The 16,181-nt window shown below is 37.7% G+C and overlaps 1 protein-coding gene across 1 annotated transcript in view; it reads left to right on the top strand.

The window, feature by feature from the left end:
• Positions 1–16,181, top strand: part of LOC104985512 (spermatogenesis- and oogenesis-specific basic helix-loop-helix-containing protein 2-like) — a 69,282-nt gene that overhangs the window by 37,703 nt on the left and 15,398 nt on the right. The window contains 4 exon segments of the mRNA XM_010835726.1: positions 2,809–2,818; positions 5,742–5,956; positions 14,841–14,902; positions 14,984–15,088. Of these exon segments, the coding sequence (XP_010834028.1) occupies positions 2,809–2,818; positions 5,742–5,956; positions 14,841–14,902; positions 14,984–15,088 (392 nt within the window).

Raw genomic sequence — 16,181 nt, 5'->3', positions numbered from 1 at the left:
GGGGAGCCTGGTGGGCTGCCGTCTATGGGGTCGTACAGAGTCGGACACAACTGAAGTGACTTAGCAGCAGCAGCAAAGCTTGAGCTAGTAATATGAACAATAAACTTAAGTCTCTCAGAAGTTGAGACATGAAGGATCAATTTAGGATGCCCAGCATCTAACAGACTGTTCCTAAGGACAGTGACAACAGGAGGAAATGACCAAAGAAATAATAGAAGGAACTTTCTAGAGCTGAAGATCCATTGAGTGCCAAGTGAGCTGAGTAAGGCCCATACCCAGACACATCCTAGAAAATGATCAGAGTCCACAGCATGAGAGAAAAGCACTAAAAGAAAAACAAGGCAGCCTTTTCTTTTCATCAGCAACTCTGGATGCAAGAAGGCAATGACTCAGTATCTTCAGAGTTCAGAGATAAAGAGATTCTAACTTGTTGGAGTATTTTGATTAGAAAACTAGCATTGAATTGTGGTCCCTAATGCCACCAAAGAACATAAATAAGGAGTTTTAACTCTTAACATTGTAGGAGCAACAGGAGGGAAAAGGAAAATTTGCTCAGCCTAACAGAAAGCTTGGGAAAAGAGAAACAAAATTATAGTGAATGAAAAACCTGAGATAACAAATGAAAGGAGTAAGACCATTTCATGTTAAGTTATAAATGTTTCACAATTAATTAATGTTAGTAATTAATTACATTATATTGATTACCTTAATGTTCATTAACTAGTGCCATTAATGTAATTACTTATTAAAAACTTAGTAATTATATATAAAAAACTGAAATTTGGTGGAAAAAACAAAAATTCAAATATATGTTACTTGCAAAATTCATACAAAATCAAAATGGTAAGGAAAGCCTCAAAATAAAGGGGTGCAAAAAACTAACTGCTGAATATCAGAAAATAAAATTTCAGATGAAAAGCATTAAAAAAATAGACATATTTTATATATAGTTTATTCTCAATATGGTTAATAATATATGATATGTATATGTTAATACATACTGAATAAACATAGATCACTATATAGTATATATTAAGTATTACAGTTACATATTTGTATGAATATATGGAATTATTAGGAACCTTTATGTACCTAATCCATAGTTACACACAGAGTCCATAGTTATACACAGAGTCTCAGTTCAGTTCAGTCGCTCAGTCGTGTCTGACTCTTTGCAACTCCATGAATCGCAGCACGCCAGGCCTCCCTGTCCATCACCATCTCCTGGAGTTCACCTGAACTCATGTCCATCGAGTCGGTGATGCCATCCAGCCATCTCATCCTCTGTCATCCCCTTTTCCTCCTGCCCCCAATCCCTCCCAGCATCAGAGTCTTTTCCAATGAGTTGGCTCTTTGCATGAGATGACCAAAGTACTGGAGTTTCAGCTTCAGCATCATTCCTTCCAAAGAACACCCAGGGCTGATCTGCTTTAGAATGGACTGGCTGGACCTCCTTGAAGTCCAAGGGACTCTCAAGAGTCTTCTCCAACACCACAGTTCAAAAGCATCAATTCTTCGGTGCTCAGCTTTCTTCACAGTCCAACTGTCACATCCATACATGACCACTGGAAAAACCATAGCCTTGACTAGACGGACCTTTGTTGGCAAAGTCTGTAGTTAGAGAAATCGATGAATTGACAAACCATATTTAGAGAGGGACAATTTATACATCTGCTTCATAAACTGAAAAATCAAGTAGACCTAAAGTAAGAGAGACAGCAATGAACAAGTTTAATCTGAAAGCTATGTAAAGACTATATGCCCAACGGAAATATGCAGTTTTTTTCAAATATCCATGTAACATTAAACATCGTATATTAAGTCACAGAGAAAATACCAACCAGTTCTAAAAAGTAGAAGTCATGTTGGGTACATCCACTGATGACAATGCACTGAAACAAGAAATGAGTCAATAGCCCCCAAAATTAAAGGAAAAAACCACTAACCACTTGACAATAACTTCATTATATAGGTGTTTAACATTTATTTTACTAGTAAGCAGTAAAGAACAAAAAAGGCAGTCTAAAACTTAACTTTATAAAGTAACTTCAAGCCGAGATTTCACTGACAAATTTTACCCAAACTTCAAGAAACTGATAATTTCTTCTTTTATAAAATATTCAAGACCATGAAATAGTTTTTAAGCTTTCTATTTCTTCAAGGCTGGCATAACCTTGATACCCAAGCCAGATAAGTCAGTACCATAAAACAAAATTATATCCAGTTTTACTTATGAACATAGATGCAAAAATCTAAAATAAAGGAATTGAATCTGTTTGCATTAAGTATAGGTTTATTCCAGTAATTCAATGATGACTTGACATTAGGAAATCTATTAATGTAATTCACTGATGGATGACAGGAGAAAAAAATACAATCATGTTGATACTGAAAAAGCTGTTGATAAATTTTAACACCCATTTCTGATTTAAAATTCTTAGCCTCCAAATAGAGAACTATTTAACTTGGTTAAGGGCATTGACCTTCAGTAGTGGTAAAAACATTTGAAATATTCCTGTTATAGAAAGTCAGGAACAAGACAAGCATGCTCAATTTACTCCTGCTATTTACTGTTGTTTTGAATGTCCTGTGTGTGAATGTTAAGTCGCTTCAGTTGTATCCAACTCTTTGCAGTCCTATGGACTGTAGCCCTCTTGGCTCCTCTGTCCATGGGATTCTCCAGGCAAGAATACTGGAGTGGGTTGCCGTGCCCTCCAGGGGATCTTCCCAACTCAGGGATCAAACCCACATCTTTTATGTCTCCTGCATTGGCAGGTAGGTTCTTTACCACTAGCGCCGCCTGGAAAGCCCTTTGAATGTCCTAGCCATGCTTTAAGATCAATAAGTAAAAGACATAAATTCTGGAGACAGGGATAAAGATGTCATTTTTAAAAACTATGTGATAACCTACCAAGGAAATCAAAGAATCAGCTAAAAAATATTGGAACTAAATGGAGAGTACCTTAAAGTACTTGAAGCAAATTCCTTATACAGAAATCGATAGTGCTTCTCTCTGTCAGCTATAATCAATCAGGAAGTATAGTGAGAAAATATATCTCTTTGACATTGATTCTGAAATCTTGAAAAATCTAGGAATCAATGTGTGAAGACACTTGAAAAATCTATGTGAAGGTAACTAGAAAACTGAAGCTCCAATATTTTGACCACCTGATGTGATGAACCGACTCATTGGAAAAGACCCTGATGCCGGGAAAGACTGAATCCAGGAGAAGACTGTCCTAGAAGATGAGATGGTTAGATGGCGTCACCAACTCAATGAACATGAGTTTGAGCAAACTGAGAGATGGTGAAGGACAGGAAATCTTGGTGTGCTGCAGTCCGTGGGGTTGCAGAGTCAGACATGACTTAGCCACTGAGCAATAACAGCAAGAAAAATGAACAACATAAGACCAGATTTCTCTGAGTCATACTTCCTAAATAGGGAGATGTAATTCCATAATGATAGTCCCTAATTAATCTTAAAAATAAATGCCAACCTTAATCAAAATTTTAACAAGACTCCTTATGGAACTTGACAAGCTGATGATAAAATTCTGTAGGAAGAAACATTGTGAGAAAATATCTAAGGACCAAATAGAAAAATAGTAAAGAGGGAACCATATGCTCTAGCAAATATAAAATATAAAGAGCTAGTAATTAGTGTGCTATTAACCAGGAATAGACAAATAGATCAATGCATCAGAATGAAGTCCCCCAAAATTTACATACATACATACTTATATAATACATATATATGGCATTTGAAACTATTAAGAGAAGTTTAGCTTATTCATTAATGCTGTTCTTTGACATTTTAACTGGGTTGTATTTAATGTCTGTATAGAATAAAGCACGGAAATGAAAGGTGAAGATGGAAATTCTATTTTTTCTAACTAAATGTGCTTGAAAATATCCCCAAATGAAAATAAAGAACATTTTTTATTCCTAATCTTGGAATTTGAATAGCATGTATATTCCATTCAAAGAACGGATTTGGTTTGAGTATTTCTTAGAATTGGGAGATTTAAATCTTTCTCTGTTCTTTGAAATGTGTGTTTCATAAAAATCAATGATACATTCCAATTAAAATATTTTAAATGAAAAAAAATCATATTTTCTAAACAGCAAGACTGCAAAGGCCATGCTATTTACTAAGCTATCTTTCTGGAGCCTTTGATGAAGTATTATTAATTTTCTATCTAAAAACATTCTACTAATGCCTTTTATTTAGATGTACTCTAAATAGTAATCATTTAAAATAAGCATATAAACTTGTATGAACAAGCAAAAAAGTAGTATTAAGAGAAACAAACTTTAAAATTGCTAGTTCAGTTCAGTTCAGTCGCTCAGTTGTGTCCAACTCTTAAAATAAGCATATAAACTTGTATGAACAAGAAAAAAGTAGTATTAAGAGAAACAAACTTTAAAATTGCTAGTTCAGTTCAGTTCAGTCGCTCAGTTGTGTCCAACTCTTTTTGACCCCATGAATCGCAGCACGCCAGGCCGCCCTGTCCATCACCAACTCCCGGAGTTCACTGAGACTCATGTCCATCAAGTCAGTGATGCCATCCAGCCATTTCATCCTCTGTCATCCCCTTCTCCTCCTGCCCCCAATCCCTCCCAGCATCAGACTCTTTTCCAATGAGTCAACTCTTCGCATGAGGTGGCCAAAGTACTGGAGTTTCAGCTTTAGCATCATTCCTTCCAAAGAAATCCCAGGGCTCATCTCCTTCAGAATGGACTGGCTGGATCTCCTTGCAGTCTAAGGGACTCTCAAGAGTCTTCTCCAACACCACAGTTTAAAAGCATCAATTCTTCGGCGCTCAGCCTCTTCACAGTCCAACTCTCACATCCGTACATGACCACTGGAAAAACCATAGCCTTGACTAGACGGACCTTTGTTGGCAAAGTAATGTCTCTGCTTTTCAATATGCTGTCTAGGTTGGTCATAACTTTCCTTCCAAGGAGTAAGCGTCTTTTAATTTCATGGCTGCAGTCACCATCTGCAGTGATTTTGGAGCCCCAAAAAATAAAGTCTGACACTGTTTCCACTGTTTCCCCATCTATTTCCCATGAAGTGATGGGACCAGATACCATGATCTTCATTTTCTGAATGTTGAGCTTTAAACCAACTTTTTCACTCTCCACATTAAAATTGCTAAGCACCTAATAAATGCTTTCATCCAGGACATTCAACATTTTCAAGTACAAATTTTGTGGCGAGTTCTTTCTCAAATATGAAACTTGTACATTGTAATCACTCTGTTAAATAAAAGCACATTTTGTACATATACACATGTATATACATATGTGTGTATATATATATATATATATGTGTGTGTGCACACACACATATACACACACACACATAAATCATGTGGGAGAGGCACCAGCTTGGTTCTGTCATTAATAAACAGGTTTTCCAGCAGGGTGGACAATTGGAGAACTGGACCAAAAGAATCTTATCTGTTGTTAATAGGATGAGAAAGAGACTTACAGGACAACCACATATTGCAAGCAAAACTTTTAAAAATAGCATGATTTTCAAATCTGTTCAATACCTAGGTTCTAAGGACATGAGATGAATAGCTCCCGCCCTTGATGTATGCTTATAGTTGGCCATTCAGTCCAGCTGAATAGTCAGTCATTGGCTGTTTGTAACCTTTGTTTATTTTCTCATACATGATGACTTGTTCTCTATGCCTAGACATTGTGTGTCTGCTTTTTTCCTTCTCTTTCAGGCAAATATAGACCTCTTATTAGTGGGCGATGTCACAGTTCAGTACCTGGCTGATACTGTACAGAAATTATTTTCAAATATAGCAAAAGTCACCATCATCATTAGTGATGTGAAGAAGGCAGCAGCACTTGTGGATGACTGCACATTTGACATGGTTTTCCTGAAGCTGACTTCTCCACCAACTGCTGAGGAGCTGGAAGTGGTCAAATTAATTAGGTAAAATCTTGACTCTATATCTTTAGAATAGTTTTTATTAAAACTTGCTCCTATAAAAATCCTTAGAAGATGATACTATTCTACTTTAATTTTTAAGGTGAGAGATGTTTTCAAGGGCAAAATCTCTATATATGTCTTTGTTTTTACTGCCAGTTTGGCATACTATTATAAGAATTGTCATTTTAACTTAAAAAGTAATAGGTGAGGGTATAAGAATTAATTGGTCATAGAAATTTATTTGGTATATAATGCTTCCCTTAATTTGATAGGCACTCCTTTTTAATATGATGTCATTAGCATGGCATATCTTTTCAGAGTTCATTAATTGTTATAGCAGATACTAAAGCAGGTGACCACTCTGGGTCATGGTGGCTGTGGGCTGAAGGTGTCTCTTTCAAGAAATGTCCTGATGTGGAAGAGCCATGAGGCTCTCTGTATCCACTGAGTCCAGGTCAGTACCGATTCCATTACTCTTGTTTCATCCAGCAGGCCCATAGACGTTCCGCTTCTGTTTGACCCACTTTATTCTGGAGATCTGGAGTCTAGAGGTGAAGAGTTAGGTTCTTCCTTGCCTGAGTACCTATGATTTTGAGTCATTTAGGATGTTTTTAAATAGGGTTAGGTGAGATTGAATGTATTTCCCTTCTGTGAGAAGACTTGGTGATATATGTTTAGGGGCTACTCATCATTATAGGGGAGGTCTTTCTAGACCGAAGAAGGAAGTCCAGAGCAATACTGTAATCCCAGAATGAAAAGGGGCAAGAATATTACATTAGGAGAAAAGAAAGATGGGACTGGGAAAAAGCCAGAGCCACTGGTTACTTGTTAAAGACAAAACAGAAGACAGACCCTGCTCCTGGGGTTTCTTGGAACTTTTGGTCATATGAATTTCATTGGCTTTCTACTCAGAATATGAACTAAACAAACCAGGCAAATTACCTCAAATAGGATTTCACTTCCAAAACATAGTGTGTACAATCTTCTTTCTGAAGATATGCCTATTTTACTAATACATCTTTTCAAAAAGTCTCCTAAACATAGAGTACTTCTTATTGAAGGTGCATAGTAATATCTCACTTATATAGCATTTTAAAGAATTTACAACAGCTTTATGAGGGCAGGGCTTCGTCATTCTACTCAGCAGATTAGAAACCTGAGGCTGAAGTGACTTTCATGAGATCACATGGCTTGTGTTCACACAACTCAGACTAGAATTCTTTATTCTTCCCTTCATGTTCTTTCTTCTAGAAGTCTGTAATGGTCTGGCTGTTTACACCTCTGAGATCCCATAAATGCCAAACTGACTCCAAACTAAACATATCATTCTGGAAGAGCAGTGGGCCAGCTGCGTGGCTGACCTTGCTCCATTCCAGGGGTCAGAGTCTAGCCGTGCTCCTCCAGAGGTGGTAAAGGCCTCATGTATGCACAGGGTTGAGGCTACGTTTTGAACAGGATAAGATTAAAGTTATGTTGAAGAACAGGCTTTACGTCTAGTCACAGTTGTTAAAAGCTTCAGGGACAGAGGAGAGAGCCTCTGTGATCCTTCCCTCTGTGGATTTTTTCTCTGCTCTAAATGCATAGCTTAAGATGTGTTAGCAGAGAGAAGAAGGCAGATAAAGGAACTATATATACAGACATGTATATGATAGTTCGGTCATTTTGCTGTAAAATCATTTTTTTGAAAAGGAAAAGAAAAGGATAATTTGTCGAGTACACTTGAATTTGGTTTTCTCTCTCTCTATCTCTTTTTTTTTTTTTTTTTGGTCTCATTATGTTATTCTCAATATTCAGTTTAGGTATTGACTAATACTAGGTATTCCGTACTTTGCTCTAGGTATGGGTGGGTGAGCATATCTCAGAAGGACCCTGAGTCCTAACTTTTGTGTTCCTCTTTGAAAAAGGGACAAAGCCGTCTTTATGGACGCTTTGTGTTTCCTGATGCTGACCTCAGCAGCTGGAAATGTCTCTGAAATTCCCTTTCTTGTCCTCAGAACTGTTATGACTTTATGACTTATTTATACCCTTATGGACCATGTTTATATTTTGAGGCTATACATTTTCTTAGGATAATGAGTCTCATGAACAACTTGCCCCATTTATAAGGCATTAAATCTTTATCTTTCCTAGAACACTTTATCTCATGAGTTTTGGGCTGACATTAAATGACTAAGCCAAGATAAAGGGTTTCAGCTTAGCTTTTATATGCTGTATTTTGGATTTTTCCTCTTAGAGCTTTGCTGTTTTTCTGTTATATCTCAAAACCTGGAAAGGTTCAGGAAAATATAGAAGTATTTACCTTACTCTTCTCTCTTTGGGAACTTACGTGCCCTGCCAGTAAGTAAAGAACTTAACTATAGCATGAAACTGGTCCATGTTTATTTTCAGTGTCAGGGCACATGATCACAAATGTATGTATATCTATAATACATATCAATTTCTATTGAAAATAAGAATGAATGTACTCTGTTAGCTATATAAACTTCTTTTAGGATAAAATGCAAGCCAGCTCATTAAAAAGATTTTAAAATTTATTCTTACAGAAGAACTGTGATTTTGGCCTGGGACTAATCATGAAACAGTTTTAAATATTCATAAAAATAATAGTACTTTATACCATGACATCCTCAAGAATGATGGCACGTCTCGATCATAGATTGACATTTCTAGTTGAGTTCAGTTCAGTCAGTCATGTCCGACTCTTTGCAACCCCATGGACTGCAGCACGCCAGTCTTCTCTGTCCATCACCAACTCCTGGAGCTTGCTCAAACTCATGTTCATTGAGTCAGTGATGCCATCTAACCATCTCATCCTCTGTCATCCCCTTCTCCTCCTGCCTTCAATCTTTCCCAGCATCGGGGTCTTTTCCTATGAGTCAGTTCTTCACATCAGGTGGCCAAAGTATGAGAGCTTCAGCTTTAGCATCAGTCCTTCCCGTGAATATTCAGGACTTATTTAGGATGGACTGGTTGGATCTCCTTGCAGTCCAAGGGACTCTCAAGAGTCTTCTCCAACACCACACTCAGCTTTCTTTATAGTCCACCTCTCACATCTGTACATGTCTACTGGAAAAACCATAGCTTTGGCTAGACGGACCTTTGTTCTCAAAGTAATGTCTCTGCTTTTTAATATTCTGTCTAGGTTGGTCATAGCTTTTCTTCCAAGGAGCAAGCGTCTTTTACTTTCATGGCTGCAGTCACCATCTGCAGTGACTTTGGAGACCCCCAGAAATAAAGTCTGTCACTGTTTTCACTGTTTCCCCATCTATTTACCATGAAGTGATAGGACTGGATGCCACAATCTTAGTTTTCTGAATGTTGAGTTTTATGTCAACTTTTTCACTTTCCTCTTTCATTAAGAGGCTCTTTAATTATTCTTTTTGATCTTGATGTCATTTCATGAATACATTCTTACTGAGCCAGATGAACTCAGATACCACCCAGTGGTAAAGTATTTTAGGATCTCAAGATTCATATTCTTGGTTCCAGAATTTCAGGAGTGTTTGACCCTTGGCACAGGTCAGTTCTCAAAACTGAGCCAAATTCAAAAGGCAGATACTTGGTAATTCAGATGCATCCAGACACTCCATCTTACAAAGGCCAGGACAGAACATCAGAGTATGTTGCAGACTCATCCACTGTGCTTGCATCCTGTTTTGCATTGTGATTTTCCAGTCCACAAACTTTCTCTGAGGTCCTTCAAACTCTTGTGATTCTCGTGAGCTCAGAGCAGTACAGCAATGGAGAGGGAACACAAAATGTGCTTCCATCTGCTCAGTCAGCAAATCAACTTTGATTCAGATTTCATTTTTTCCCATATAGATCCAGTTGTCTGATCAGTTAACTTATTATTTCATTAAGGAAACCCAGTCTCATGAGCCACAGGTTGTCCTGTTATGTTCCCAAATTTCAGGACATCCTTGACTTGACATGCTGCTCAGAAAATCCCATTAGCCAGTCTGCATGACCTGAATTCTTGACAGTAAACACTATAACAACAAAACATCTAAGTAGTTTTTCTAAAAGCATTATTCTATAAGAACTGAGGAACATTCTAGATGTTTATTGTTTCTAGCATCACATACTCTGGTGAACCTGACTTAGGATTGCAGCAGAAATTCTTCTGACAAAAAGCGCACTGTGAGCAGGGCACACCAGCCTTCACTAATTGACTGGAAGAAATCATTGCATTTTATTGCAGGAGCCTTATTAGTAGCAAGTAAACTCACAGTTTTCATATTTATAGAAAAACTCTTAATTTTCTCACTGAAAATGGTTGTTGTTGTAATTAATTAATAAAGGATATTACTTATTACAAAAACCAAACTAGACCATGCCAGGTTAATTTGATTGCATTGGGCCCACAGGCAGCATAATGGAAACAGTACTCAGGGAGGTTGCTCCTCAAAAATGACACTGGCTTTTGTCTTTTGAAATCCTTGTGCTATAAAGGAAGTGCATTTTAAAATGTCCCCTGGCTTCATATGGACTTATAGGAACCTTTTGGTTTTCCTATTAGATGATAGATTTCAGAGGCCAGCTGGGTTTTCCTGAGGTTCTTTGATCATCAGAGTGTACAACTCAGCTCAAAACACCTTTGTATGATCTTTTTAATTTTTTGTTCCAGCTACCAGGGATTGGACTTGGGGATGGGGACCAGGCTGGGGTGGGCACTGCTTCAGTGTGAGCGTATAGCAGCCTCCAGTTCCAGAGGTTGCTGGAGATGGACATGTGGGGGTGGACACTAGAACATTAATACCCAGTCTTGCGTATGGAGGAACCATCATGTCATTTAAGCAGTGTATGTGGTGAAACAAGGGGAAATAAATTATCCCCCAGCAAGCTGAGATTTTTAAAATCTCAGGAGACCCCAACTGAGAAAGTGTTCATAAGGTCTCAGGACCTGCAGTTTGGCTTTGGTAAGTGAAAGAAGTGGTATCAGTTGAGGTGGAAGGAGATTTTTGTTGTATTTTGGTGTTGCCTAGTTTTGCATTAAGGAACATTCATTTAGTGGAAAGAGGACCTTTTTTGGTGACCCTGGATACTAGAAACTCTTTCAGCTTATTGATTTGTACAGAAAGTGATTGAGAAGCTGATCTGTGGACCAGAGTGTTGGATTCTGGGAACTCTATTGATTGCTGGGGTTCCTGTACAATTAGGGCTCCACCGGCAGGGGAAGTGTTTGGGTTGGTAATTGATTCTGTTCTCTTGACAAAAATCCAGGAATTCCAACTCCGTCTGTAAAGCTTGAAATTCATCAGGGTATAAAAATCCATATATCCAAATCTGACCTGTTTTCTGGTCAGTAAAATCAGTTGAAAAGTAGAAACAGGATTATTTCTAAAAGGAGAGAATCTGTTTTTTAAAACTTCTCTAATTCTAGAATATTTTAACTTACTATGATGTATTTTTTCCTGAATCTTGAAAGTATTTTTTATTTCAAAAGTTGGACTAAACTACCCACTAAGTTTCTATCTGTTCAGTCCGTTTGTGCCTCCCACCTCATCCTGTTATCTATACGCCTGGTATACTCTACACTTTTTCATCACTTACAAAATAGATATGAAAAGCTTACATCATGGCAGGGGTTATTCTCTCCTCCTTACGCCCATTGTCCACACTGCGCCCCCGCCGTCCACAGCACACCCCCGCGTCCACACCGCTCCCCGCTGTCCACACCGCTCCCCGCTGTCCACAGCACACCGTGTGCTAATGGGCCTTTCTTAGTGTCATGTCAGTCTGTGGTCAGATTCTACCGTCCCTCCCACACTTGCCTGTTTTGATAGTAGAACAACTTCCTGAGCTTTTCATTTCCTTCATAGAAACCATATGAGGTTTCCTCTCTTCTTTCCTTTCTTTCCTCTCTCCTCTTTCAGCCCACATTCTCTTTCAGAATTCATAGCAAAGAATCAACCCTGAATAGATCTGTCTGGTGATTGTCACGTTTTAACAATATCCTACTTGTTTGACATAATTGACTTAGTAAATATTCTGAATCATTTAAAGAAAGTTCTTAGTATGTCTCAATAATTATTTCTCTATCAACTCTTGCCTGGATAGCTTACACTGCGGTCTCTCAGATGTATTCTGTGCCACCTTCTGTCAGTTCACCCCATTGTAGGTAGAGTGGTCTCCCAGAAATGCAAAGATAATCATGTTACTCCCAAGCTTAACAGTTTCCATTGTCCATCTTATTTTATTTTTTGCTCATTTTAATGAAATACTGCATCTTTAACTTGGCCTAAAAGGCCTACTATAATCAGACTCCAGCCCTGCCTGCCTGTCTAGTCTTGTCTTAAGTGTTTGTCCTTCAGAAGCTCTGTACTAGAGCCATCCTGGACTTCTTTTACTTTCTGGAATTCACTTGCTTGTTGCACTCCCAGGCCTATACATCTGCTGTTCCCTTTCCAGAATGCACTTTGCTGCTTGTCTGCTTCCCACCCTCCCGCAGCCCCTGCCTTTCATGTGGTTCCTCCTAGCCAGTTGGGGTACCTCTGCCTGAAACTGCAGAGCAGGTTGGTGCCCAGGCCATGCTCCCCTCAGACCCCACAGCTTTCCTTTGCAGCACTGGGCACAGAGTTGCCACTGAATTACTCAACTACAGGCATTTGCTCAGTGTCTGTCCTCCACAAAAAAGTGTTGACTCCACGAGGACAGGGACTAGTCTGTCTGTCTATTCATGGTATCCCCCAGAGTCAGCACAGAATCTAGCACACAGTAGGCTCTCAGTATGTATGGCTCAGATCTATATACTGTGTGTAATGTAATTTGGAATGTAGAATAGAGTATGTTTACTTTCAAATGCAGATATAAGATGACCAAATATTATTCAGTGGGGGTTCTTCCAGGTCTTGTTTTAAGGAGTAAATAATAACCATATATATGACCATATACTAATAAATGATGCTTTACATATTTAAGAATAGTTTGTCTTCAACAGTTTTAGCTGTTCTCTTTAAAGTCAGGTTCACAGTATTATTCTCCTTGGAAAATCATTCTCTTTTAGCTAATGCCAATACTCAGTATTCACCAAAGTATCAGAATTCCACCTTACTGAATTCCTAAGTGTAGTTAACAATAATGCCACAATTTAAAAAAAAAACCATGTTGGAAATCTTCAAGTGTATAGTACAATGAACTTCCAAGTGCCCATAATATTAATAGTTATCAATATACAGCCAATCTTGTTTCATACCTACCCTCTCCTACACCTCCTTTTCCAGCCTCCCATCCCTGCTCACTGGTAGGTTATTTTAAAGGCAAGGTGGATACTTTTAAAGCAAATCTAAGACATCATTTCCTTTTATCCATAAGAACTTGAATAAGTACCTAAGATAAGGGATCTTTAAAAAGCAATACCAATAATCACACCTAAAAAATTAATAACAGTTCCTTAGTATTGTAAAAAATCCAGTTGGTATTCAAATTTCTCTTGTTTATCTTATGATTTCTTTTTTAAACTGTGAGTTTTATACAAATGAAGATTCAATTTTCTTTTCCTTTTGATTTTTTTCTTTTTATCTTCTCTTTATGTGTTTTATAAAGGGGCCATTTGTCTTATAAATTTCCCACATTCCGATTTCATCCCCATAGCATCTTAAAAAATATTCCTCTTTTTTTTAAAATGTCTTGTAAACCTGTAGTTAGATCAAGAATCTGGATACGGTTTTGGCTCTTTTTTTTTTTTTTAAGTGAGAATAAAAGTGGTCCATCGTACATTCTACCTAATACATGAGTGGTATTTTCAAATACCTGAGCCGTATTCCCAAAACTATCCAGATCATCAAAAACAAAAGTCAGCAAAAGTGTCACAGTGCAGAGGAGCCTAAGTAGCCTAATCACTAAATGTAGTGCAGGATCCTGGATGGGGTCCTGGCACAGGAAAAATAAGTACATTAGGAAAAACTAAGGAAATTGGAATAAAGAATGAGCTTAAATTAATAATAATGTATCGATGTTGGCTCGTTAATTGTAAGAAATTTGCTAAACTAATGTAAGGTGTTTGCAGTATGGGAAATTGGGTTTGGGGTATATGGAAAATCTACTGTTTTCATATTTTTTTTCTGTAAATGTAAAATTATTCTAAAGTTAAAGGTTTATTTTTAAAAAGTCACCTCTCTCTCACTTACCCCATGCCCAGTTTTAAACAGCCTGGCATTAGTGGTTGCTATAGAAATGAACTGTAAAAAGACTATTCTTATTAACAGAGTGAACTCCTGCTCAGAGTCATTTTGCCTAATGACTCAGAATTTGGATTTTCTTGCCCATTAAAAGGAAACAGAGAAGCTAAAGCATCTATTATATATAAAACTTTAAACAGAGCAAGCATGAGTTTCAGAATATCCCCTTCCTTTGTACTTTTCAAATAATCTGTAACTGTACTGCCCACCTCAGCCACACACTGCAGAACCCTCTTTGTACAATTGTGTGAAATCAAAATACAACATCTTCTCTTATAAATTGAAAAAAAAATCCTTCTTATCCCTAGGGCTTCCCTGGTGGCTGAGGGGTAACAATCCATCTGCAGTACAGGAGATGCAGGAGACTCGGGTTTGATCCCTGGGTCAGAGAGATCCCTTGGAGAAGAAAATGGCAACCCACTCTAGTATTCTTGCCTAGAAGATCCCATGGACAGAGGAGCTTGGCGAGCTACAGCCCATGGGGTAGCAAAGAGTCAGAAACGGCTTTGCAACTGAACAACAGCAGTCTTTTCCCTCACTGATTTAAGATGCTGCTGTCAGTAAATTTCCATATTAACATCACCATTTTAAATTCTAATGAAATAAAATCACCCTAGTGTAGTTACTTCCTAATAAGCTAAATATATGAATCCCAAGTTTTTTAATGTTGATTTTGCTTCATTTTAAACTTCTTTTTTCCCTTTCAGATTTGGTGAGGAAAAAAATACACATTTGCTGTTTGTTTTTATAATCCCTGAGAATTTTAAAGGTATGTGCCTGTTGGGTATATTATTTGTTTTTTTCTCCAAGTAGAAATCATAAGGTCAATATTTAATACAAAGATTCTTAGGTTGTGTTTCAGAGCACGGAGCTGATATTGCTTTAACCGAACCACTAACAACGGAAAAAATGAGTGTTGTGTTGAAATACTGGAAAACATATTTCGCACATACTGGTGAGTGCAAAACGAGTTTCCAAAAGTTTGAAAAATTGTAATTAAAATTCTGTGAGAACTGTTTTTATACATTTGGTTTTCCACTGATGCATTTTATATGTTGAAGATTAACTGCATTCTCTATAGTATAAGGACATATAATCCTTGTTTATCATAGTCTGAAGAAAACAACACACAAGAGACAACACTACACGTGGGTATCACAGATGGTAAATACCAAAATCAGATTGATTATATCCTTTGCAGCTGAAGATGAAGAAGCTCTATACAGTCAGCAAAAATAAGACCAGGAGCTGACTGTGGCTCAGATCATAAACTCTTATTGCAAAGTTCAGACTTAAATTGAAGAAAGTAGGGAAAACTACTAGACCATTCAGGTATGATCCAAATCAAATCCCTTACAATTATACAGTGGAAGTGACAAATAGATTCAAGGGATTAGATCTGATAAACAGAGTGCCTAAAGAACTACAGATGGAGGTTGGTAACATTGTACAGGAGGCAGTGATCAAGATCATCCCTAAGAAAAAGAAATGCAAAAAGGCAAAATGGTTGTCTGAGGAGGCCTTACAAATAGCTGAAAAAAGAAGTGAAAGGCAAAGGAGGAAAGGAAAGATACACCCATCTGAATGCAGAGTTCCAAAGAATAGCAAGGAGAGATAAGAAAGCCTTCCTAAGTGATCAATGTGAAGAAATAGAAGAAAACAATAGAATGGGAAAGACTAGAGATCTCTTCAAGAAAATTAGAGATGACAAGGGAACATTTCATGCAAAGAAGGGCTCAGTAAAGGACAGAAATGGTGTGGACTTAACAGAAGCAGAAGATGTTAAGAAGAAATGGCAAGAATACACAGAAAACTATACAAAAAAGACCTTCATGACCCAGATAACCACAATGGTGTGATCACTCACCTAGAGCCAGACATCCTGGAATGCAAAGTCAAGTGGGCCTTAGGAATCATCACTATGAACAAAGCTAGTGGAGGTGATAAAATTCCAGCTGAGCTATATCATATCCTAAAAGATGATGCTGTGAAAGTGCTGCACTCAATATGACAGCAGATTTGGAAAACTCAGCAGTGGCCACAGGATA

This window comes from Bison bison, unplaced genomic scaffold, assembly GCF_000754665.1.
Source record: "Bison bison bison isolate TAMUID 2011002044 unplaced genomic scaffold, Bison_UMD1.0 scf7180017864048, whole genome shotgun sequence".
Taxonomy (NCBI): Eukaryota; Metazoa; Chordata; class Mammalia; order Artiodactyla; family Bovidae; genus Bison; species Bison bison.
This window is presented reverse-complemented; position numbering and strand designations above follow the sequence as displayed.